Source organism: Strongylocentrotus purpuratus, unplaced genomic scaffold, assembly GCF_000002235.5.
Source record: "Strongylocentrotus purpuratus isolate Spur 01 unplaced genomic scaffold, Spur_5.0 spur5_scaffold_5, whole genome shotgun sequence".
Lineage (NCBI taxonomy): Eukaryota > Metazoa > Echinodermata > Echinoidea > Camarodonta > Strongylocentrotidae > Strongylocentrotus > Strongylocentrotus purpuratus.
In genome coordinates, this window is record NW_022145611.1 from 15,929,681 (window position 1) to 15,957,072 (window position 27,392).

At 37.3% G+C, this 27,392-nt stretch overlaps 2 protein-coding genes across 2 annotated transcripts; both read right to left on the reverse strand.

Moving 5' to 3' along the window:
• Nucleotides 1-1,949: 1,949 nt before the first annotated feature.
• LOC574732 (DNA polymerase alpha subunit B) lies at nucleotides 1,950-19,038 on the reverse strand. Its single transcript, XM_030999537.1, has 15 exons — nucleotides 18,836-19,038; nucleotides 18,532-18,628; nucleotides 17,529-17,653; nucleotides 16,807-16,883; nucleotides 13,276-13,455; nucleotides 12,519-12,718; nucleotides 11,823-11,911; nucleotides 11,072-11,290; nucleotides 10,437-10,601; nucleotides 9,160-9,198; nucleotides 8,432-8,505; nucleotides 4,260-4,359; nucleotides 3,325-3,431; nucleotides 2,793-2,979; nucleotides 1,950-2,325 (listed from the first exon to the last, which is right to left on the reverse strand). The coding sequence occupies exons 2-15, from the start codon at nucleotides 18,620-18,622 to the stop codon at nucleotides 2,164-2,166; spliced, it is 1,815 nt and encodes a 604-aa protein (XP_030855397.1). The 5' UTR covers nucleotides 18,623-18,628; nucleotides 18,836-19,038; the 3' UTR covers nucleotides 1,950-2,163.
• Nucleotides 19,039-22,351: 3,313 nt separating this feature from the next.
• LOC574850 (NF-kappa-B inhibitor epsilon) lies at nucleotides 22,352-26,947 on the reverse strand. The gene is made up of 4 exons (XM_775252.5): nucleotides 26,177-26,947; nucleotides 25,818-25,923; nucleotides 25,351-25,606; nucleotides 22,352-23,973 (listed from the first exon to the last, which is right to left on the reverse strand). Exons 1-4 carry the CDS (start codon nucleotides 26,566-26,568, stop codon nucleotides 23,579-23,581), a joined length of 1,149 nt encoding a protein of 382 aa, XP_780345.1. The 5' UTR covers nucleotides 26,569-26,947; the 3' UTR covers nucleotides 22,352-23,578.
• Nucleotides 26,948-27,392: the final 445 nt, after the last annotated feature.

Genomic DNA, 27,392 nt, shown 5'->3' on the forward strand with positions numbered 1-27,392 from the left:
TCACATGACAAATTAGCAACTCACTCATGAGTCTGCGACGTCATTGCTTTATTATCCACTAATTGTTTTCTTTATATTGATGATATAAATTTCCAATTTTTTAAAGTTTTAATAGATGTTTATCTGTGATAATCATAGCAGGAAATGTTGGCTGTCAATTATGGATAAGGGATGTTCCTTTTTAGATGGCCATTTCTGGACTCTTCCGAGTCTTGACATTTTCCTTTGGACTTGTAATTTCCACTGGGTCTGCATTTTACCCTCGTTACCCATGTGAGCAGGCTTTTAGAAGTGATGACCTGCCAGCTCAATTAACAGGCAAGCAAGAGCCAAAAAGTAATTTTTATGCCAACAAAGTTTATGTTTTCAGGTTGTCCGTCCCGTTCTCATGATCGCGATATCTCCAGAATTGAATTGATGGATTCCCGCCAAACTTGGGTCATGTATGTTTCTTGCAGAGCCAATAAACTGATTAGATTTTAGGAACACAAGGTCAAAGGTCATGTGGTAATTAGACCGATGGACAGATTACCATCAGTTGAACTTTCCTTCCAGTTCTTTTTAACACCACAAATATTATTTTTGAAAATGTATCAATTTTGTTCGCCCCTGTGTATCTTTTTCACTGAGCCTCATACATTAATCTTGATGAACTGGTTAGATCACGAGGTCAAAGATCAAAGTGTCATACATGTATATGAAAAACAGCTTGTATTTTATGTATATTATAATCACGATATTCTGATAATGGATTACAATCAAACTTAAGTTTTAATAACTGCTTCCGTTTGTAAAATCGCTCTATGGCGGGGGCATCATCTTCATCTTCTGTGGATTTGCCCACGATGGATGGCTATTTCATTACGGATATCTGCTCAGTATCGCTGAAAGTGTTTGAAATGTACGTTTGTGTTGAAGAAGCAAGTCTTGGGTATACTGAATATGGAATACTGGTTATTAAATTCTAGAGTTTTTATTTTGTTGCCCGGACTGGAAGGCAGCAGCAGATATTGAGGGTGTGGGCCCCTGAGGCTATCCCAGCAAATGTCGTACAATCATAACCCTCAACTCCTTCACATTGTCAAATTATGGATGTTTTCGAGACGAAAATGTCGCCATTATAACATATTACCAGGGGAATGGGATAATAAAAACTGATGTTGTCACATCCACCCCCTTATACAGGACCAATACCGGCGAACAGAATCGGCCTCTCGATCATGCTCGCCACTTGACAAAGTGAGTTTTAAAAAGAGAAAGGAAATCAATGCAATATTTCTGCCAGTCATTAACCTGTCCCCCTAGCTATTTCAGGATTGAAGTTTTGTTTGAAGTTATGAATAAAAGGATGATACAAATAAAAATACAAAGATTTGTTATTTTTAGTATTATTTTATTTATATACACACATTGACTATGTTATTTACTGTATATACAAAGGAACAATTTTTATTACAAATTCATTTGATGAGGCTCTAAACATATTCATTGATAATGTAAATGAATATGATCAGAGCTCTACAGTGCGTCCCAAAAAAAATTCAAGAGAAAATCATATTTCTAGAAAATTCATTTTCTACCATTTCATATGACACCTCAATCAGGAAAAGTGAGCCAGGAATAACAAAATTCTGTTTGTTTAAAATAATGCTTGTATTTCCATAATTTCATTAAACAAATTCCTTTTCACTGGCTACCTGCCATAGCAACAGACAGATTCATTAAATAAAATTATGGAAATGCAAGCATTACTTTGAACAAACAAAACTTTGCTATTCCTGGCCCATTTTTCCTGATTGAGATGCCACATTAAAGGACAGAAAATGTGATTTTCTCATGAGTGAAATATGCATCATACAAGTTGCATCAAATGAAATAAAAGTGGAGGATCTATGCTTTACGAATATGTGTCATTTATTGATTATAATTAAGTTATGATAAAAACAAATTCTCAATGCTATTTTTGGTGCCTAAGCCAATATTTTTGGGTTGTCCATCGTTGAGATATAAGCTCGTATCGATTACCTAATTGTCGCATGCCTTGACCTGGCACCAAAAATCTTTTTAAAATCTGAAAATTAGGGATTGTATGAATTCATTTCCAGCTTTCATCAAGAGCAAATTGCTACTGTTTGATTTTCGCATGAAAAGTCTCTTTCCATCTCATATTCTGACAATCTCCACTGCAGTCCTGTTCACGGCTTTGTTGTCGGTCTTCTCATCATTCCCTGGGCCAGTATTTTTGACGACTAGTCTAGCATATGTCCCTCCAACTTGACCACTGGTCAGCAGACCGGGATTGATGCAGACAGCACTTTCGATTTCCTTGGGGAGAAGAAACAAAAAGTTAGGAGGCTATAGTTGGGTATATTCACAACATATTATTATTGGGTGCGTTGCAAATATATTAAAGATCATAATGCCATTATTACCAACGGGGATCACTTTAATTGGGCAATTGGGGACTTGCCTTACTCATAACTGTGCTGTCAAAATTCTTTTATGCTGAGTTTGGTCTGAAGCCATGAGTATGAGTGAAAAGCCATCAAATATTAGTTTTCATTCTGAAATAATTGCTTAGGTCTTTATGTCCACATTTGCATTCCCTGTACATTATTAGCATGTGAAAATTTGCAGTGTTAAAGCTAAGATACATTGGAAGCATGAAATAGAATTTATGAAAACCCTGTGTTACGCTTTAATATGAAATTCAAGGTTATTGGTTTTTAATTCAAAGCTACCAAAGTCAGGTACACGTTTGTTTGATTGGGAAGCCCCCCTCGCTTCCTTACCTTCACAAAGAAGCGTAACCGAGATGGGCAGACGAAGATGTGAGGAGCACACCCCATCTTGCCGTATTGGTGGAACTTTTCGTAATCTACCGGAACCTCTTCCGAGGCCGGATAAAGTGGGTAGAAGTTGTGCTGGGTGAGGATGTGACGAACAAGACGACCCAGGCGGTCCGAGGAACCTGGGGGACTGAAACAGAAAGGTTTATTCCTCGTTAATACAAGCTAAATAAAGAAGATAATACCAAGCCATAAATTTCAAACAAGACAACACCAGAAAATTATGCTAGTCATTCCAAACATTACAATTATTGACAATAACAAGAGAGTTGACAGCTTCTGGTCTAAACATCGATAAAACTCTTGCTTTTCTTTAGACAATTTCTCATTTTGATTTGTAAAGACACAATTTCATCTCGTGTACATAATGGAAAATTTAACTTCATGGTTTTTACTCTGAATCACAGTTACCAGTTTTACAATTTTATATTTACAATATTTTCACCACAAAATTTGGCATACATTATATACTTACCATGATATCTCTTCTCGACTGAGATGAAACAAGATGTCTGTTGAGGTGGTAGCTATGTTGATCCCATTGATATTAATCATCTCTGGCTCAGCCACAAAGTGCACTCTCTAGATAGAATGTAAAATAAAGAAACAAAATTGCAATTTGGGCAAAATGGGGGGGGGGGGCATTGTTTTGATTTCATACTCATTTCTAGGCCCTGCTTTAACAGTTGCGATTGCAAACTATAAACAAACTCCTTTAGTACAGAGTTGCAAAATACTTCCTCTGTTGAACCATTTTATTGCGATCCCAACAGATTCCACTTATGCAGAGTTAACAGTATTCCTTCATGTTTCGTCTAATGAAGGACAATTAATGAAAGAGAAGTAATTAGCAATGAGTGGTATTCTTTCATGTGTGGGTGAAGTCCTTGAAAAACTAGTAGAGCAGATGATAAATCAATAAAATTCACTTTCAAACCCAACAGTCCTTTTCAAGACTACCCTCATTCTCACATGATGTAACTGTAAACCCAATAAATGTTACTCACACCACCATGGAAATCTTCTGAAAGTGATTTCATTTAGTTTTCACTTTCACTTCATGACAAATTTGTTTACTTATAGAATTGTTGTAATTTGAAAGGAATAGAGAGGTTGACATTTGAAACTCCGAAGTCACTGGCCTAAGTTAAATCCAGTTGACTTGGTCTTTAAAAGAACACAGAAGTGGAATTGAGAAAAAAAAATTATCTTTTACGTTAGCAAAAATAAGTTAATTGCCTAATGAATAAAAATAATAAGGACAAGTCATTAATGTCTGCACAAGGTTGGCTGCGCACATGTGAAGTTAAAAGAGACATCTGCACAAGCATGCACCAATGATAAGTGTTCTTTTCTGAGTAATTCCTGTTGACATTTTTTTTCAAAACAGGCTCAAATCTTTGTCTTTACCTTTGGCTGGTTCTTGATCTCACTGTAGGGAGGTTGAGGATAGATGAAGTGATGATGGGCATCTCTCAAAGAAGGTTGGAAGATCAGCTCACATCCAACGCTGGAGGAAAATTGGAATATCAATATCACAGATGATCAAAGGATATTCATGACATTTGTCAGCGCTCTTTTTCCAAAGCTTCCGCTGAACTTTGGAACAAACTATCTTTACATGTAAAAAACTGTCAACCAATTCAAAACTTATCTTATGACACATTTGTTCCAAATTACCTTTAAAGATTAATTTACTCAGTTCACATTGATGTATATTTCATATGTATTGTAATTTTTTGTTTTGTGTAATATGTAATTGTTTATCTTGTCTTTTGTTTGTTATAGGGCTTAGAGACTTCGGTTGTAAGCGCTTTAAAAGCACTGTTTTTATGACTATTATTATAATACTATCAATCACACAGACCTGTTTAGGGTTTTTCATTTCATGCATATTCTCTCCAGAACCGCTGAATGCCAACTATTCAATTCACCTGCTAAGCACAAAACCATATAGATGGATAGAATCCAATTTGCATTAGTTGTTGCTATGTTTGGCAAGTTGGCAAACGGGCGTCATTGGCTTGCCGGCCTCTGACGCTCATGCCCTGGGGAAGTGTGTCACCATTGCAGCCATTGACACTCGGACTCGATGGAAGAGTGTCGCCATTGCGGCCACTGACACTCGGATCCCGATCACTGGCCTTGCTCCCGCTAGTGACATGTGCAACTTGAAGACTTGAGACTAGCCTGAATCCTCAGGAGCCGGCTTCCTCCCGTCTATTCTTGATGGTAGCATAGTTTTGGTAAACTAGAGAAAGTTTTTTCAAACTTCCAGAATACATTAAATTAGTAAACAAGTCTATGCATGGGAACACCCCTTGATGTAAATTGGCCAATCAAACTCTAGAACAGGTCGATTGTATCAAGATACTTGGTGCCAGTAACTGTTCAATCAAATTTGAAGCGGGATGGGCATACGGCTGATATTCTCTTAAAAGCCAATAGGAGAATGCACATGTTACGATCTATGACCCCATCCAAACTTCCCTAACAAGTTCTTATCACTATCTTTACAGGATTCATTTGACCACTGCTCGAATATGCAGTACCTCTCTGGCACTCCAGCCTTACCATTGCCCAAGCAAACCAACTTGAGCGTATACAAAAACATGCACTGCGACTAGCACTTGGCCCAACAAATAACCAACTTCGAAAACTTGCAAGACAGAAGAAAGCGATTATGCACCGAGTTTGCCCAAACCCTCGTAAAAGACGATAGATTTTGAAAATGGCTACCCCCTCAAAGGCAAAGCCTCGGTATGCGCACGCTATTAAAAAAGGGGCAATCTGTACCCAACATTAAAGTGTAGAATTGATCGATACATAAAGAGCCCAATCCCTTTTCTTGTCTCCATGCTCAATTGACTGTAGGATGAGAATCAAGAGTTTTCTATCATGTAAGATTTGTTAAAGTATCCTTGAGTATACTCCAGGTTACAGTTACAGTTTGTTTTCAATGTATTAGGTGTCACATAAAAGTCATACAAATAATATTTAATGTACTTGTAAAGTGTTAACTAATTAGTAGTTCATTCTGTTTTCTGCTATTGTTAGATAACACTTAATCAGTTTCGTTTCACTTGATACGGACGGAGGATGGTCCTCGGCCGGCCGAGAAGGTGCCAAGCCTTAACAATCAGGGGGCCCCAATGCAGCAGAGATGCTAAAAGAAGGTTTATTTTGCATTACTACAAGCAACACTTTGAAGTCCACGCTGGTCCAGATTTTCTCAACATGTCTAATTCAGACTCCGAATAAGGACCAGCAAATGTAAAATAAGAGCAAATGAAGTACAAGGACACAACACCCAACAATTTATGGGGAATTAGCAATACGGACCGCACACGTCAAATGGCATTCCACGCTCCCCTTTACGTACATGCGTGCGCCGTATATAAGCAGGCTCAACCCGCCGCCTTCGCCAGAAACCAGAACACAGAACCATGCAGTACCAGAAGTAAACATCTATAGCTAGAGACATCGGAGCATCACAGCAACACATCCAAGGATCGGACATCGGACATTGGATCTATCGGTGAGTTCTCTAAATAGAGATTTACTTTAAATTCATCTACCAGCTTCCGAACCAGAACGCCCACCTTCACATCATACTTTAAAACCACTAAGCCCACCTTCATGTGCGATTTGTTAATGTGCATGAAAGACGACATTTGATGGGGGCTTGCGGCTTCCTTTGATTCATGTGAGGATGTGGCTAATTAAGGTCTAATTGTTGTGCTTCTTCTCTCCTTTTCCGCGTGCACATTAATAGGCGGTAATGTGAGAATAAATTTGATTACTTTTACAATGTTGAATCAAGATATTAGTCAAGATCAGGACCACAGTTTGGGTGCTGAAGCTCCATCCGGTTCTCAGTACATAATTTTCAGCTTCAAAACAAGAATTCTTGCCTTCTGTACAGGACTTATCACAGGCAGTGGAAGAGCAACTGGACATATTTCATTTGGAGTGGATAGTTTTCTTCCTTGCTTAGACACATTTGAGGAAAGCTACTGAGCAGATTTTCATTATGTTGAATCATCAATTTGTACTACAGCCCCACATCTATGATTTTGTGTTAGATTTAGTGACCTGCCCTGTCTCTGTGTAATCCTTCGTAGTCGTACAGTCTACTGTAATTGGTATTACTCTTGGTGGTATCTAAAGGCTCTTTGGATTTATCCACGTTCATTCATCTATCGATTTGTTCTAGAAAACGAGCATGTTACCGCTTAAGCTTCTCCTTTCTCTCGCTGTCTCCGATGGACCAGTGCTCATTTGTAGCGGTACCCTGCCAGTTCCTGTTTCACTGTCTTCTTATGCTGGTTTTCAACCACACTCCATTGACCCATAGTCTACTAAGTAAGAGAGAATGATTTCTACTCTCCGATGGTCAACTTATCACGAGCCATTCGACCCCGATCTCGTCTGCACGTTGCAATGTTCGTCTAGCGCAGGGGACACTATCACAACCTGCAACGTTTGAAATGCGTTACCCTTTAATCGAACACTGGTCTAGTATAATAACAGCATTAATTTAATTCAACCCTCTTATATTAAACTATCATCTGATCTATTTTCAATTTGTCAACGTTCAATATTTGTGAATTTATGTTGTATCTCGTTGTATTGTGTATTTAAAATCCACACTATCATAGTGTATCCCCACTTAGCCAACCACAATCCATGTGAGATCTTAGACCAGCTGGTAAGCCTATTTTGTACTGTTCAACATTTCGTGCTCTGTTACATACTGCTGGTGACATTGAATGAATATCCTGGACCTAATAAAACTGCTACCACTAGTACCGGTCCTCATGAGAACATAAAGAGAGCTGGTAAGAAACATCTGTCATGTACACTACTGAATGCGAGAAGTTTGAGTAGTAAACTAGCTGAGTTAATAGCATTTGTGCAGTCGAACATCGAACTAAAAACCAGATATTCTCTGTATAACCTTGACCTGGCTGGGGGCTGATATTGATGATTGTGTACTGGGCCTTCCTCATTTCCTGATGATTACATGGTACTACGCCGTGACCGTGGTGGCAGACGTCGTATTATGAGAAATATTTTGTTTATGTTTTACATCGCTTGTTATTAATTAAGTTCATGCACTTCTATTGTAAGATCATTTGTAATTCAGCTCTCGAGCTGCAATGATGATTATTGAATGAATACTATTATATACATTTTCAAAAGAGTGCACAATGCGATCCTGTTTAGATCTCTGAAATATGTTGTGTGTTAAAATGAAATCCAACATGTAAATATATGCCAGTAGTGTTTGATTCAAATGGAAAGATTTTCTTAAAATAATACCATAACCGCAGTACTGCTTGTACAGCGAGCGGGATGCACGCATGTTTTCTGGCTCTCTGGTCGTATAGCTAATACACGCGTCATCGCGATGGTGTCGTTAGCTGCATTGCTGGAGTGGCGGGAATTTCAAACCCGGCCGCGCTGGGCGCTGGGCCGCGATAGGCTGGTTAACTGGATGCCTATCCTTGTATACACAGAGGACCATATTTCAACAGGCAAAGATGTGTTCTTAAATTTTCAGTGTCTTTAAAACTGACCTTTCTGTTTTCCTGACGATGGCCTGTACGATGTCACTGAAGACCTTGTCATAACTCTCACCAAGAGATCCATCCTAAATCAAGGTAAAGACAAATGTTAATATTAATCACCTTCCCTGGAGCTTTGTGAGATAAGGCCAACGCTCAAGTCCTTCTAAGATTATGATCAGTATTATAATGACCCTGCCATTGCAATGTCTCATAGCCAATCCAATTACTTTTATGCACAATAAATGCATCGCATTAAATCCAAATTAATATTATTGTTAGCAAACTATCAGGATTGCATTTGAAAATGATAGTAATCAACCCTGATGTCTAAACAACAAAAAAATCACCTATATTTTTTTTTTCGGGGGGGGGGGGGGGGAGGGGGGGGTCAGTGCTATAAGATCCCAGAGATTGATATTCGCTGATGACGATAAATTGCAGGGATGGAGGTTTGCTTGTGTTCAATTAAAAAAAATTGTGAAATGTTTAATATCGTATATCATAATTAAAGTTGTTTTTATGTTAACTTTCACAGGGACAATGCAAAGGATAGTATACAAGGCTAATAGTACTCAAGGCTTTTTTTTTTTTTGTTGCAATTCTTCCTTTCCCGCCCCCCCCCCCCCCAAAAAAAAAAAAAAAAATGTCAGCCAACTGTTACATTCAGATACCTGCTAAAAACACTAGAGGTATCAATATTTTACATTCTTGTGCAAAATTCTGATGAATCTTCCTACCTTGATTTGACCGTGTTCAACATCGACAAAGGGTCCCAGCTGTAAACAAGATCAAAATAAGAATTATGTCATCTTGACTAATAAAACAAGCCAAAACTACATCATACTTGTCCAGTCTTTACACAGCCCATTGTTCAAATACATGTATATTTACTCTTTACTTGGTAGGTACAATGTTCAATCATATTTTTGAAGTGTGTTCTCATGGATATAAGGAAACATCGTAAACGTGAAGTGCTGTTTACATTCGTCAGCTGATGCTCTTCACAAGTTTACACTCCTGCTTTCATTGTTTGATTGATATCCAGATAAATTGGGTAATCGTCTGGTTTTGAAGAGGATACCAATTTTATAGTTCAAAGAAGGGTTTAAGGGTTTAAATTGATCACATGTTCTTCAAGTTTTCTTTTACTGCTGCACTGTTCTAATAAAATGTAAAGTCTCGGTAAACAATATAACATATACATGCATAGAAACTTTGTCAATGGTTTTTTTTAAAATAGCGACCTTTGATCACACAATGATTTGGAACCTCTCAATGTCTGAGGAGTTTATAGCTTATTTTTCTTTTTAAAATCAATATGGTCATGCAATAAAAATGGACAAATGAGTGAAGAAATTTCTGCCCTCTTTTTTTCATTCTCTCATATATGTTTTAGGGCTCTGAATTAAAATTTACAGAGCCAGATCTCAAACTGTGGAATGCTTGTCTTACCGGTGCAGTTCATTTATTCTTTATTTTCCTTCCTCCCCTCCCCCCCCCCCCCCCCCCCTTATAAAAAGAAAATTTCACTAAACCTCCTAATGACATACTGTTCTTTGCATACAGGCAAGTTAAATAGCTAATTCGATTTTAATTCATTTCTCACCGGCATAATCTTTTATTTCAAATTACATTCAAATTTAAAAAGTACCGGTACTCAGTCATTTTGTATCCGATATGTTTTCACATATCACAGAATAATGAACACAATTAAAAAGTGAAAGCATTAATTCCATTCAAATTTGGTCACATCCAAGCAATAGTGGGGCTATCAACAACATAACAGTCATGATGAATATAGACATTGTCAATGTAACAAAATACAAAAATTTTAGAGGGAATTATCAATTATGGCTACATCTTGATTTTTGAAATTCATTCTTTCATCTTTATGCACATATACATGTGTATAATCTATGGAGTGGGGAAGAAGAAACATGCATGTGCTGATGGTGGTTTCCTATTTCACGAATATGCCCTCAATACAAATTCTAAGAGTAAAAAAATTACTCACCAAAATACAAGCATCAGGCCTGGTCTTCTTGATAACCTTGATAAGATCCTCCAGAGGTTCCAAGCTGAGGTTATCCGAGGTGCTGAACGGACCCGCTGCAACCAGGAGGTGAAGGTTACCTGTAGCCTCTGAGCAGTCTGTAGGCTTGAACTCTCCTGCCACACCCTGTAAAAGTTCAATGCATGAAAAGGACTCACTATTATACACGTTACTCTCATACAACTTTACACCAGGCAGAACAACTATTGGGTACAGTCATCACAATGGAGCAGCGTGCAGAGTTATTTCAATGAATAGATGCTTATTCCCTGAATGTCAATGGTAATGGACTTTAATGAATTATTAAATTATATGCATGCCTCTCCTTCAATAGTTGCTAGTGATGACCCAGCAGCTTGCTATGTCATTATAAATGAACATAGCAGCAAATTATACATGCAACCTGCATCTATCACTACTATTTGCTAATAGTCATTTAAAGATTTTTTTTCTTCATTTTTTGGAGGAAAAGATGGATAAAAGTTATGTGAACACTGCACATAATCACTGAATTACATAAACATTGACATACAATTAGCAAGTGTAGAGCAAAAAGCAAATTACAGCCCCTTTGCAAGTACAACACCAAGACTTACCGGATATATCTTGGAAGCCACAAACTTGACACCAGCACTGTTGACCCCGTCCATAGCAACGACCTGACCAGGAAACAGAGAGTACTCCTTGACCTCTGCTAGACTGACGGCGACTTGTTTACCGGCAGACGTCTCTACTGATCCTTCCATCATGACAGACTGAGCGTTGAGACGACCGTTGCTGTCACAGCAGATCCTACCGACTACCGTTTCTGGTTCCTGGGGTTACGTGAAGATGGTAATAATTTTTGTGTCTTTAATATCTTGGTTATAATACCAGTTTGATTGAACAAGTTTCTTACAATCTGGTCTGGTAGTGTGTTAAACTGAGCTTTATCCGAGTTGGTAAACAGAGAGGAATAATTGCAAGAGACCCTTTTAGCATGGTTGGAATCGCCTACGGGAGACATATATCTGTAATTAAGGAACGTCATTGTTTATTAACGTCAGACACTTTAAAAGTGTCCAATCAAACATGAATCTGTTCTATGATCCCTGATATTTTGAAAAGCTAAAGGCTAATATGAAAAGTGTGTTCCTCAGTAAAACTAATATTTCATAAAAACCTGTCAAAATACGAATGAAGAAAAAAAAACTCCAGTATATTATCATGCTCCTGTTACAGGTACATGCAGAATTTGACAAGGATAAAAAGGAAGTGAGATACAAGGAGGTAACATCTGTTAGTCTGCAACTCAACTCTGCTACAAGTTAGAGCATTGTGAACAACAGACAAGATGATCTCTCTTACCTGTATAGGTAATGCCAGATGGGATACACTCTCAATGTTGTGCTTCTCTTGAAGGGTTTTTGACATGTCCTCAATCATTTCATTCAGCACTGGAGGAAAAAACAGAAACACATGCGACCCTTATGATGAGAAAAGACTATGTATTAGCAGGGAGGGGAGGGGAGGGAATAGGATAGGAGGCCTACTTTGTGTAGACGCTACAAAAGGGGTATCTCACTGAGCGGCGAATGCTTACGAACGTGGCAAATTTTGGATTCGCCAGAGTTCGTACAAGGTTGCAAAAAGTTTGTAAAAGGCTGCAAGAAAGTTCACAAACAGTTTTCATTGTTGCACACAGTTTTCTTGTCTTCTTTGCAAATTTATTTTTCTGCAAACAGTTGCAAATTAAATTTTTGAAGATTTTTAAAAAGTCAATAATGAACATCGTTTGACACAAAATTGCACAAACTATCACATGTTTTCTTTTTAATACATCCAAAGCATTTGGGGGAAGGTTGCTCTACGGGCACTTTGGAATTTTCTCCTTTTTTGGGGGGTGAGGGGTCTGATACTCCTCAACAGAAAATGTATCAGTTTTTAAAACAACCCAAACTCTTCTTCTTCTTTTTTTTACAATGCACAATCATACTTATTCACTGACAGTTTAGTGCAATGGGTAGATAGGGAATAAATATAAGCCAAACTCTGGGGTCCTACCTTCTGCTTTCTTCTTCATCTTTTGCATCATGTACTTGTACTTGTCAGAGTTCTTCATGCACGGGTCGACTTGACCTCGAGACACGCAGCAGTTGGTCAGGTTTGACCCCTCCCAGATGACCGTAGTGACCGGTCCAAAGCTGGCCACCACCTCTCCTGACTTGCTGCGACTGCTGTACTTCTGAGAAGGAGTAGCAGTCCTGCAAATTTCATCAAATTCAAAGTTTTGCTTGTTACATACTACATCATCAAAGATTTTTTTTTTTAACTATCTAGTACTATTTTTATGCTAAACAGTGAAAACTCCATAATGAATTAACGATCCACAGGACATCACTATTCAACATTTAATATGTCAATCCCAACATTGATGATCACTCATTTTTGCACACTGCAATTGCACCAAAAAATTCTGCCACAAAAAAAAAAACAAGAAAAAGGTATAAATTTCTACTGAACTGCAGATTACAGTGCACCTAATTTGAATTTAAAGATAAATTATCATTGCAAAACCTTTTTTTTTAAACAAACAAACATCCTAATCCATAAAAAAACGGTCAATGCATGCCATATCATCCATCCACATGCAAACAAGCAACTAAAATAAAAATCGTGAAAATGTGAAACTTGATGGCCATAATCATAATCACAGTATAAACCAATACACATGAACGAATATCTATCCAATAAGCTCACAGTACTTATTTAAATCCATAGGCATACTGTTACAATCTTGATTAAAGAAAGACAAACTTACAATGAAGGCGAGCCCGCAGATGAAGTAATGTCCTCTTCTTTCTTGATATTGTGTTCTCTCAGGGGCGTCCTCTTGCTGCTGACGTTGTCTGGTGTCGTCATGACTCTCTTCTTCTGTCTGGCCTTAGGGCCGGGAGTATACGCATCAAGCAAATCCTCTGATTCATCATCATCATCAAGCCTAGAGTTGGTTCATTTTCTGGTTAAGGATGAATATTAACATACACTGTATATAGAATTGAATACTACCTGTTTGATAGGACGCAGAGTAGGACGTACCTTCAATTAATTCTCGATCTCATTCTGACCTTTTCAAATTGTTGAAATTTGGTTGAAATATTCCAACCTACCCTGTAATTCTTTAATGAGAACCCATACTTCTGTGTGTGAAAAACGTAAACAAGTTTACAAATTTTAAGCGCCAGCCAAGATTCTAGCCCACATAGGACATCCTTGTCCCACATACTCAAAGTGGTGTAGTTCCTCTACCACCAATTCACTTTTGGCGGGAAAGGCAGAGACTGGACAACAAGATTCACTTCCTGCAAGCTACCCAAGCACAATATTGTATACCAATACAACCTGCTACTACTTTCATGAGCTTCTGCTAGACTGCAAAAGAGTTGGGAGAGATTTTGCAATACAAATGTACAACATCAAGGCTAGATAAGTCTGATCCAAAGGCTCTACAATAAACAGGAAACAACTTGCAAGAACTCCGAGGTAAAACCTGAATATCTATAAACCCATGTTGCTGTCCTCTTTGGATCTTATGTTGCGTGAACTGTTGCCTGAACAACATGCATGCCTATCCTCTGTATTTGATATCATCCTCACTGTTGCATGAATATTATATCATATTCATTTATGTGCTTGCATGTCTCCCTTTTATAAACTTGCTTTAATTTTGCAACATTGCATGTGCTTGAACATTGTATGAACACCCTTGTTGTATAAGCTACAGGTAATCGCATGCTTTGTACAATTTGTATGTCTTCCTCTCACCCTTATCTTGCTTTATCAACCTTGCATGCTGTATGTATTCATCCTGTATATCCTGTAACTGTCTGTGTGTTACTTGTTACTGTCACTGACTGTTGACGTCTGTTTCCCTGTCAAGTGAAACGTAATGCATGTATATAGTCGTCTCCTGCATGCTGTATGTATTCGTCACCTCCTGTATAACTTGTAAGTGTCTGTAGAGGTCTGTTTCCCTGTTAAGTGTAACGTTATCCTCCTGCAGTAGTGTACTGTACAAACTTTAATTAGCATCTAAATTACTCCAAAGCTCATCACTTTCCTCTTCTGCCTGCATGCCAAATTGCTATACATTTATTGGTAATTCCAGAGTCATTTGTAACATCAAACAACTCGAAATACAATTACAGTGTACCACTGGTGAAGTCTTAATTGCTGAGAAACACCTATCCCAGCTCGTAAATATTATAATACCATGGATCTTGAACAAATAGAAACAAGACCACCCTAACTTCTTCCAGTTATCGGCTGAAAAATTCCATTTAAGAAATCCAAAAACCGCATTAGCTCTCAAATCCATTAGACACGCAGGCCCAGACATCTTTCTGAACTTTGGGAACTTTCTGCCCATTGTAATAAGAAACCTTAGGATATTTTATTCTTTTAAGAAGGCAGTTAAAACTATGTTATTGTCGAAGTATCGATCCTATCGTGTGTAATACTACTGTATTCATGTTCGTGTGTACATTGACTGTTAATTATGCATTCAATATATTTGTTTAATTTCGTTTATGATCTGTATAAAATTATATACACTTAAATTATTGTATCAAACCATATTGGCCCGAATTCACAAAGGAGGTTTGTCGACAAACCTTGGTTTTCGTACGTCATATGACGCGTTTTACGCGTTTTTTACAAACCTGGTTTGTAAGAACAAAAGGAGGTTTGACGAAACAAAAGGAGGTTTGACGAAACAAAAGGAGGTTTGAGCTCAAACCTTGGTCTGAGCTCAAACCTTGCTTTGTGAATTCGGGCCAATATGTTCATGAAAGAAAAAAAAAGATGCAGAAACCAATATATCAAATCAAATCAAATCAAATCAAATCTCTTTCATGATCTTGACCCATGCAGCTAGCGCTGCATCTTCAGATCCCAGGTGTCCTCCCTACACCTGCTCACCTGAGGAAAGAGTGATATTATGCCTACTTTTGCAATCTCTGCTGCCAACCTTCCCAAAGCCTTGTAACTATGAAGAATCAAATGACTCTGCCACTGATTCTGTAGAACCAACTGACACCGCAACGGCCCCCGAAATGGATCTCCTCCCATCAGGAAGTTGTATCACCCTTGAGGCAGCATCCCAAACTTTGCTTGTCAGTATCCCTGAGACAAACTTGGTAAATATAACCTGCCCAACATTGCCCTTTCCCTCGGTTGATCAGGATACTCAGCTGCCATGCTCTCCATGACCTAAGCTTGAAAAGTCATTGAAGACAACAAGAGGATATTATGGGGAAAAGAAACGAACATGTAACACATTGCTTTGTGAGCATGAAAGGATCATATGTGAACTTGAACAACTGAAAAGAGAGTATGAAACCCTGAAATTTTGACAAAAGAAAGACCAAGATATCATCAGGGAAAAAGAGAAGGCGACAGAACAGTAAAGTCTAAATCTTCTATCTGAAAACGACTACCTACATGTACATGTACACTCTGTCTATCTACAAAATGGTATTGCCACACATGGATTCATCCCTGATCCTCCTTCCCCTTCCATGTCTACCACAGGAGGTCCCGGTAGACCCATTGTAGTAAAGAATGCATTCAGCATTCTTAGTGACCTGGATGAGGTCTCTCCAGATAGTTGCAATAGAAAGAAGAATGCTTCTTATAAGAAGTTCTCACACTCTACAACACAACTCTGATTATGATTATGCTATGTTATATTATATGTTTGTTCAATTGTTTTTTTTAATAATTTTGTATGTATTTTTCTTGAAGGGTGGTTATATATGGGATCAGCCTCGACAGGCCAATGGTCTTTGTTGATCCCTCGCATCTACCACCCTTCATCCTTCTTCCATAGTACCATGTCAATGAATGTTTTTATGTTTATATTGTCTAATTTAAACTGATTTGTTTGTATATCTTCTGATGTGTTTTTAAAGAGATGTGAAATAAACATTTTTTTTTAATTTTATTGAATTCTGCATCTAATCAAAATGGTTTTGCTCTCTGTAATCATGACAGCAACATTTTCAGTAATCCTGACAGCACCGGTAGGAGGAACACCGATAGGAGAAAAAGTAGTCCGTCCACAAACAAAACTCTTACTTCTGTGGCTACTATTAAATTGTTACACATTATCAAATTATTTCTATGCTATAACTAGATGTCAGCTTATGGGTACGGTACTGGAAAAAATAAAAAAAATGTACGTAGGGTAGGTATTACTTCAGCAAATTATGATGTACTCCCCTTGGGGAATGATAATTGATCAGAGAATAAAGAAAGCACCAGTCAGAAACATTATATTTGACAAGGATACATTGCGAATGACGTCTGCTTGCCTGCTGGTTTACGGCTGGAAGGGGTCTTCACTTTAGAGCTCTTCTTGCTCAGAGTCTAGAGAAAGATACAGAGGTATCGCATTAAAGATTTTACTTGCTATTTTTTTTTTAATCCATAAATTTTGGAACAAAACAACTGTCCATACTAACTACTATGTTATAGAAAAGAATCAGGAATCAGAATTATTAATACAAACAGCATTTAGATCTGTTTTCCCCTGTATGTTATACATGCATACACTTTCATTTAATTTTTGGTTTTGTTATTGAAAGCAAGCCGATTCATTCAGATGTAAAGAAAATTCTGTTCCTCTATGATTTTACCAAAATTGTAAATGGAAAATTGTCAATCCAACTGATAATGATATTTCAAATTTACACGACAGCAGTTGTAGATCAATCCAATAATATTCTTTTGAGCTGCAACAATTTTGAAATCTCTGATTATCCTGACAAAGAGAATTTTAAAAAATACTTTTCTCAAGTAGAAACTGACAGCCTGTGTAATGTTGGAGATAATTTTTTCAACACTTAACGTTATTTTCTCAATGGTTCATTCATCACTAGTCATTTTAAGCCTATTAATCAAATAGAGGCGTTGTAGACGAGTGGATTAGTAACTTGACTTGACTTGACTTAGCCCGGGCTAATACGCCTACTACTGCAACTAAGCATCAAAACCTTCTTCAGGCATCCGAACCTCTCTTTCCAGCTGCTCCAGCGTATCCATGTTAATTGCCAGTCCGCTGTGAGTCGTAGAGAACGCAATCCACTCGGCCACCGCATCTTCTGCTGTCAGGCGGTATAACAAACATAATTCTTTCACTGTCGAAGAGAGAGAAAAAGAGAAAATTATAATTAATATAAAGTCAATACTAGCCACAGGTCACTTGTCCATATTGGCCATTTTTTTTCTCCTTCAAGAAAGAAATGTGTTGTAGAACCTGCCTACAGTCACCACTTACAGATTCACTTGGGTAACCTTAAAGACAGGTTTGCCTGTATTATGAACTTTCCACACTGTAGTTTAGTGGAAGCTAGACAGAAAAATATATTTAGTTTGTTTTGGAATATCCTCTACTGAGACTACAGCTTGATCTTTAATTCCATCTCGATACCCTTTTCCTATTGTTTTTTGTTTCCTAACAACGTAAGTTGAAAGATGTTATAAAACTCCTCCAACCATGCAGAATTTTCTGTCTGACTGCAAGCCGAAAATGGTAGTCTAATTAAGTGAAATTAAGAACAGATGGACTAATCTGTACCAAGTTAACTCTCAATCAAACAGTCTAGGTTTGTTTATAGACCATAATTGCCATTTCTATGTACAATCTAGCACAATAGGCTGACATGTACTTAGGTTATAACGACTCAACATGCAATCAATTAGGCCAGAGATGTAAATTCCTACATTACTTAGTACAGTATACAAAAAAATGACCCTCTCATCTAATTCTTGTCACTGACAGTGCAGTACTAGTAGGTATACAGACTCACTTAACTTTTAGCTTTCAGTTCTGAAGGTAGGCTGTGTCACATTCTACAGTTAAAGGAATTTCAAAACTTGATAAGGTGAAAGAGTATTTGTAAAGAGCAGTCATGATCATGACAGTGGTAAAAGGTAGACGAAAACTAGATAAGTTTTAGGTCTACTAAATAAATAAATAAAATTAAAAGAAAATTTTAAAACAGAAGAAACTCACATTTGTCAACAATGTCAGGATCATTGGTGTCTAACGTTACTCCAAACGTCTCAAACTGCTCAGAGAGGTCGTCTTCACTGACAGTAGCCATAATGCTCTAAATTTGCAAAAGGAGTACAAAAGGAGATTCTAAAACTCAAATAGGGCTCAACTCCAGTCCGACTCCACCGGCCAACCAAGTTCCAACATTTGAAACAAAATACACTTTGCAATTTATGAGTCGACTAAAAAAAACTTGAAATAGTAGCGTTACTCATAAGTGTCTTCTTTTTAACAATGAGTTGGAAAAACTGAGACGAAATACCGTATTTCGACCTCGATAAATGTCACTGATTGAAGAGCCTCGGCGCAAACCAATCCAATCGACCTAACACACTTTCCAAGACAGCTAGCCCAGCGCAGCCCCGTGAGTCTCAAGGCCCTCGTACCTCAAGCACTGCATAGAAATTCGCGCTCGCTGGTTAGATTTCCCGCGTTGTCACCTTTTGATGGTAGAGGGTGCTTTTTACTTCCGGTATTTGTGTGCACAAAGAGCTATAGAGGGCTCATGCTTACCTCTCAAAATAATGTGTTAGTGATCATGGTGTAGTGTTTTCAAAGAGATTGAGGGGAAGGGGAGGGGAAGGCATAGGAGGCCTACTTTGTGTAGACCCTACATAGTTTGTATATGATGCTATATATAGTTTAGACCTTTATCGTATACTTTCTGGGGGGATTATAGGCCAACAATTTGTTTCACTTACTACCTCTAGGATGCCATGTTATTTGTATGATCTCGACTATGAGATCTTTGTTAATGATTAGTTATTGGCAAATGCACCATCCAGCATATTTGAGGATATAGGATATTTTTCAACAACAGGGACATATAATGCATGACGTCTCATACTGAGGGGGGGGGGGGTAACCAAGTGATACTTTTCCTAGGGATTTACACCTTGTCCAAACTTGCCCGGCAAATTTGTTTGACTAAAAGATATTTGTTGTACTTTCTTATTATAAATAAATTTTCAAGGGGCAACAGCACCCCCCCCCCCCTGGCGATTGTATGAAGTGTATGGAGCAGAGAGGTGCCCGATTATTTTTCATAAATATATTTTTTTTATGTAGTGTGTTTCGATGCCGCTGACAATAATTTTACTATAACAAGTGTCATTATTATTTTTGTCCAAGGCTGCCTACTGAATATTCGACTTCTTATCCATCATTTTTTTCATTTTTTTGTTGAAATTTGCTTCATCGTCTGCGAATTTTAGATCTCTTTATCTTATCGGGACGGGGAACATTTTCTGATTATTTCATTTTTATATTAAAAAATAAATTGGCTCTGGGCTCATATACCACAATTCGTCTGGCCAAGAAGCCAAAACACTGACCAGCCCGTAAAGAAAATTCCCCGGACTCCTCATAATGGCTAGTCCGCCCCTGGCTGTAGGACCATATTCAGTATCTCATTCATTCTTTTTCTTTGAAATTAAGAACAGTCTCGCATTGTAATTAATCTCACTGCATGAAAAAATGACGTCTTTCGTCTCACATTAGAATAATGCTAAAAATCATATGATGTTATTATCTTGATTAATAATATTGTGTTTTGTAATTATGAAGTTGTCCTTCCTAACTCCCTTCATCTTATCTTATTTCACACTGCCTCCCTCTCTCTCTCTCTCTCTCTCTCTCTCTCTCTCACTCTCTCTCTCTCTCTCTCTCTCTCTCTCAGTTCAAACTTTTTTTCCAAGTTTTACTTTGTTATCTCATCCTCATCTCTTTACTTTTCTGTATATCAACATGATCACTTCGCTATTGTAAGTTGTTATAATAGTATATAACGGGCATTAAATATTTTGAAGTATTATTGTATTACAGTTTTATTCAATAACTTGGAAATTATGTTAGTCCTTGCAAATGCGAATGTAGAACATAGAGAGTATATGAAATTTAGATCCACGGCTTTTGTATATAATGATATAAAATTGTTTGAGGATAATTATGATTTCAGTTAGACAGTTGACAGTTAAAAGAATTATCATGAGTTGATTACAATAAAAAAAATTGAAGAATCTAGAGCAGATGAATTTTGGCGAAATGCTTTAGGAATTGAAAGTATACCTGCATGCATGGTCAGATGATTGGATATTTAAGCTAAAATGTATAAAAGACAGTTTACTGATCAATTTCAATTTCAAATTCTAATATTTTGGCAATACCAAATAATTTTTTTTAAATTGAAAGTCAATGCCAATGAGCAATGTTATTATATTGTAATCAACCAGGTGATTGTATGCATAATTATGTTCTTTTCTTGTAACGAGTTAAGTTTTGGAAAGAAGTTGAAAAGAATATAAAGAAATATGTCATGTTTAATTTTAATTTCAAACCACGTCATCTATTGTTTGGTATTGATTTTAATTCAAAGAAGGAAAAAGATGTTGACATATTTTTGAATTATGCACTTTTCACTATTTACAAAAGCTTTGTTGGAAACAAAAATTAAAAAGAAAAGAACAAAACAGAGACTTCTTCATATTTGGTTTACCTATTAAATTATCGTTTACAGATAAAAGAAAATAGTAGAAAACCATGTATATCCCTCCAGAAACGGAGGCAAATGCTGAAAATGTGAAAAATATTATATTATGAGGAAATGAAGAAGACCAGAAATGGTTATTTCACAAAAACAAAATTATGATAGGAAACAGTTTTTCCTGAATTAATACGTCTTAATGAATAAATAGAATACTAAATAAATACATCAATAAATTTCCCCGCCCCTTCGTCAAAGCCATGCAGCACTTTGTGTCGTTTGGGAAGACGCATAATATGGTAGTAGACTAGTCCAGGATCTGGCCTATTTAATTTTGATCCCCACCAAACCAACGCTACCTCCCTCTACTTACTTGCTAAAATGCAGCCGAAGATGGCGTGTTCATTACGCTGGCTAGCAGGATGGATGGGTCTCATGCTGGGCTGGTGAACATAATTATGAGTTCTTTGGCGGCGTGAATCAATATCGTAGACAACCTGCCAGATTCTGGACTAATAATAGACTTGCGCGATTTTTTAATTACCCCCTCACACCCCCCCCCCCCCCCCCCCCATAACTGGATTGGAAAAAAATAGATTCGCCCATCACACACCAGTCCCTTGTTGTTGTTGTGGGGTTTTTTTTGGGGGGGTGGGGGTAGGGATCGATGGGTTGCATATTCCTCTTATTTCTCTCATCTCTATCTAATATATATATACTTTCTCTCTTGATCTCCGGTTTATCAATTTTCTCTCTAATTTATCAACTAGAATCTCTCCAAAGTCTAATGTAATTATACCCCCCCCCCCCCTCCACCCTCACTGTCTCTATTCCCCTCTCTCTCTCTTTCTTTCTCTCTGTTTCTCACTGCTACCTTTTTTCACTTCTTTCCGTTCTATCTCAAAGCATTTACTTGCCTTGGACTAGTGACACCAATTACCACATATACAATCTCATTTAAAAGAATACACATATTAAACAATATTTTTTCATTTTACTTTTTCAATTTTTTCCTCTTTATTGTTACCTTCCACCACAGGAAGGAGAAAGAAAAGACAAAATCAAATTTAGGATAAAGTGACAACAAAATTATTAACGCTTTAATCATTTGTGTACATATGAATTGATAAAATACAGACCGATATACATTCAAATATTTGTATAGATAAATAGAGGTAAAGTATTCCAAAATCGTTCCCAATTTCCCAAAATTTGGAGATTAAAAAAAGCAGTTAGTGTACAATCATTTTTTTGTGTAGTTCGTGTTTATTCTGCCCAATCTTCTTTTTTCCTTTCTTTTTCTTCATGAAAGAAAACCACATTCCTGAGTGTAATACTTCTATTTCCCACAGATTGTATTAGTTCTATTTACAGTTATTGATATGCTTCAGAGACATTTATAATTTAACAGCTTTGCTTAAAAGACTTTGTGGCATTTCTGTGTCTATGATCAAAACCTAAATTCATGTATCCTTTCATCAAAAAGACAGAAAATGAACAAACAGCAAATTTAGATGATACTGAATACATGACTGATATGCATCTGTGAACAGCAAATATGAACATATTATGTACATTTTATTATATACATGATTTACACAAAACTATACAACGATCTTAAGGACATTTTTTTTTCTTCAGTTAATGTGCTCAGTGTGTTTGACAATTGATATTTGGAAAGAAAAAAAGTATGGCTTTGTGGCTTAGCTACAACAGCTCTTCCCTTGAAATAGCATCTATTTATTTATGTTTCAAAGATTTTACATTTGTATCCATGTTCTCATTCTAATATATGAAATATGTAAAGATCATGCCAGATTTTTTTTCTTTTTGCAAAATGACCTAAAATCTGTTCAGCTTCGAACAATTCCACCAACAAAAACTCTTGCTCTTCTAGTATGAATATTCATTCATTAATGCATGTGATATTCATTAATGAGACTATGAGACCTTCATTATTCTGGTCTGTCTCTCATTTCATATCTATACCATCACGGAAAATTTGAATTCCTAACCAACATGAGTTGAGTCTGCATATACATGTATGCCTATATATCTGCAACTGTAATTACACATGTATGCAAAAAGTATTTGGTACATGGTGTACGAAAACATAACAAAGGCAATGCATCTAACATCAATAGCATGTGTGTTATGTATAGATCCTTAAAACAGTCAAGCATCAAATAGACTATCTGCATCTCTGTAATCAGAACTTCACTCAACTGCAAACTCCACCCAACCTTTTACGATAATATCTAAAGGCTGGATTTCGTTATCTTTTCTTTTCACTGCTATTCTGCTGCAATAGCCTCAACTCTTGCCCCTTTTCCGTTTCCTCACTTCCCTGCCATGTAGTATGACAATGTCATTGGTAGCTTTGCTCTGTTAAAGCAGCATGCAAGCTCCTTCCCCAAACAGGAGATGCCAGCCAGCAACATCTCCTCTTGTGGAGACAGTTTCTTAGTTTTTCTTCATCTAGCACTCAACCCAGAATGGGGAAGTGAGAGATATGTTCATTGTTCAGTAGAAATAGTTGGTTGTTTCGTACTGATGTCCCTGTGAGAGCAACTCCTTCAGTTCGAGGTTGTGGGTCAGCTCGTACGCACACTGCCCCTCAAAGTTCTGGACTTGGGTGTCGGCCCGTGCCCCATGGAGCAAGAATGCAATGTCTACATGACCCCTTCCTGCTGCCAGGTGCAGCGGTGTGCAAAGGTCGAAGGTCACAGCATCAACATCGGCGCCCAGGTCACAGAGGATACACTGCACTAGGTGGAATTCATTCATCTCAACAGCATAGTGGAGGCTGGTGCGACCGCTCTTTCCATCGGGCTCGTTCACGTTGGCGCCGATTGCGACAAGGTACTTCAAAAGGTTCATGTCACGTCTCAGTGTTGCTAGGTGCACACATGTCAAACCTGGACAGAGGAAGAAAAATTCAAAAAAATGAGATGTATGTGAAAGCCATTTTAAATTCCCACTAAATTTTCTTAATCTGTTAAAATATGTAAATAAATAAGATGAATTAGGAAGTATTTTGAAATATTCACTAACTGGTAATACCCTTTAGTCTATATGATAAATATTTCCTTGACTCTTTAAAAAAAGAAACATTTCTGGTTTTGTATTACAATGTTTAAGGGGATAACACTTTGTCAATTCATCATTTGCTATGCCACACTATCACTATTTGTTTCTAAAAATAATAACAGGAAGATAAAATATCAAAAGTGATTTCAAGTTTCAACATGAAAAACATGCTGATTGGAAATATAAGAATAAACTTCCATTTCTACATCAACAAAAATAATTGCATTATAGTAATTAGTAAAGAATAAATGGAAGAGAATTTGCAAAAATAATAAACCCACTCAAATATTTCCTGGAATCACTTAAAAGGGAAGCAAACTATTAAGAATGCAATCCGGATCACTCTAAACTAGTCACCAGCCAACACATCTGGGAAAAACCAACGGGGAATCCCCATATGCAAATCACCACGTCTCACTATGGCTCACCATATTTGGTATGGTGATGAATAGGCATCACGCATATTTGAATAAAGCCTTTCATTTGCTTACAATGGGTTGCTCATGGAAACAAAGTTCAAAGTTCGGCCCAACCCACACTGAGCTTAGCTGACAAATGGCAGAGTCATTCTTCGTGCTAGCACACAATGGTACAGTGCACACACACACAAAGTCCCACACTGTGGTTTTTCTATGCAATAGGGTATTTCCAGTGGGAATTTTTTTTTCTTTTAAACTCAAGAAACATTATCCACACCTTTTTTTTTCCTGATGTTTTTTGTTACAGATTTGTTCCTCCCCTCTAGACAAAAACTGTTTTTGCAATAATTTGGATAATTCCCCTTTTACAAACTTCTAGATTTTTTTTTGTCTTCTGAGGTTGTACATTCATGATACATTTCATAAATGTTTTTCTAATAAATGTAATATTTTTCCAAATGATTAAAATCAGTAATTATGAAATCTTAAACAACAGGCTTCATTAATTGGTACTTAAGTCCATAGGAAATATTTAAATCCTATTAATTAAACCAACTGCTGAAGTCCTATTTATAAGACATTCTTTTTTTTCTATTTTTTTACAACCTTTTCCCTGTCATTAGGAGGAATTTCAGTAAAAGAGAAAATGTATGAGTAAAGAACAAGGCAATGTGATTATAAATGCAGCTAAATATCCATCCACCCAGAGGGAGCAAGTCCACTCCAATGTTACACAATTGAATCATCGTAAACACACACAAAAATCCAAAATGACTTGTTTCTTACCTTCATAATTCTTGAGACCAAGTTGCGATGTGAGTGACTGGGCTTGTCTGTAATTCCTTGCACTCACGGTATTCTTCATCTCGATTGGCTGTATCGGGGATGTCAGGTGCTGGATACATGCCGTGAAGCCGAGGCGGCAGGCCAGGTGGAGGGCGCTGTTACCCCCTTGGTCCTGAATGTCGACTGACGCCCCCGCTACCACAAGAGCTCTGCACACTTTGGGTTGGTTCGTCAGCACAGCCAGCATGAGTGGAGTCTGAAAATAAAGAACAACAATCAAGATAAAATTAAATACTTTGTCTTTGTTCATGTAATCACAGGTACATGTACATGTAATTTCTTTAATTTACAAACTGTCTTCTTTTGCAAGAAATATTCTATTGTAACAACAATCGTATCAATATATTTTTTTAAATTGTAAATTAATATCATTAATCAACCATTTATTTTCTACAACTTCAACTCACCTGGCCAAGACAGTTTCTGATGTTGAAGAATTCTGGCATTGATGTGTATCTGATAAATTTCAGCGCTATGTCCACTTTCTCATGTATGATCGACTGACTGAGTGGCCTGTATCGGGAGAAACAAATGGCATATACAAATTAGTAACATAACATTTAAAAGATTTCATCTTTTAAAAATGGTTACAACGCAACAAACAAATGCATCATTTATCACAAAATACACATCAAACAGATTAAAGCTGATACAAATTTAGCATTGAAATATATATATTAAGGGTTAATAAATATCATATCTTCATCTACATTGCAAAGATCAGGTTTAAAAAGTTTTAAAATAAATGAAATAAAGTAAAACTCACGTGTCTCCCTCCTCATCTTGGTCATATGCATCAGTTGTCAGATAAACCTCCTCTGACAGCGATTCCTCTGCTGGTCTCTTTTGAGGCCTAGCATTATCATTTGCAGTTCTTGATTCAACAGAGTCTTTGAAGTCTGATAACTGGATCCTTCCAGAAGATGAGCTCACTTGACTTTCAGATTGTCCATCACTGATACGTAGGTCTTGTAATCTCTCCGAGACTGAACTATAGGTACACTCAGAAAGGTAGGCCGAGTCGCATGTTGATTCGCATCGGTCCTGGTCTAGTTGACCCATTTTGTGCTGGAGCTGGAACTGACTTGCAACATTCACAGCAACGGCCGGCTCAGCGCCGTCTTTCACCGTATTGGAGTCCAATGTAAATCCATCCATCTTTGTAGTATTCAAACTCAGAATTGTTCCAGGCAAAATTAAGGCTGTCGTCCAAGTTAATTGGTATTCCTTAGATCCAAGAAAAGGTCGAGGAACCGGACTCAGAAGACAAAAGTGAGGATCGACAGCAAATAAGAAAATTGACAGGCCCAGGGTCAGCCGGCGTGGCAGTAGATTTCTGCTAGAATGTAGTAACAAAATATATCTTACTGCTATGTATAACTAAAACTTAATCAGCTGTTTAATGAAATCACTAGTCCTTTGGAAATATTAATCTCACACATCCAACGTCTTGGTATTGCGTAAATTCTGTATTGAAAGGAAGGAGAAGTCGTTACAAAATGGTCGCCACGTCGCCAGTCGCCAGTTATATAGCAGAAAGACAAGAAAGGGGAATCCCAAATCATTTACGGCTTCCAATTGGGCAACGAAGTCACGAGGTTCCATACACCCAATCATGAGGACGCATTCCGGGGAATCCCCGTTTTTTAGTTGAAGCAGATCCAATACGGCCGTTATGCACACAAAAAAAAGCACAGAGCGAGATATTTTCTAAATTGTTTTTTTTTGTGACCGCGAACAAGCCCAAACAAGCTGACATTAGAATGCCCCCATACTTGCAACACTTACGGAAAAAATTTCCCGAAGAAGGGAGAGGTTACCCTATTGGTTCATATTCTTTATAAATCATCTACAATAGCTGTTATGCAACAAATAATAATTTAGGGACCAATAAACTTACTTAGTGACATGTTACAGGGATTTAGACACAGGCACAGTTTATACTACAAAGTAATACTACAATACTGATCATAGGAAGAAGA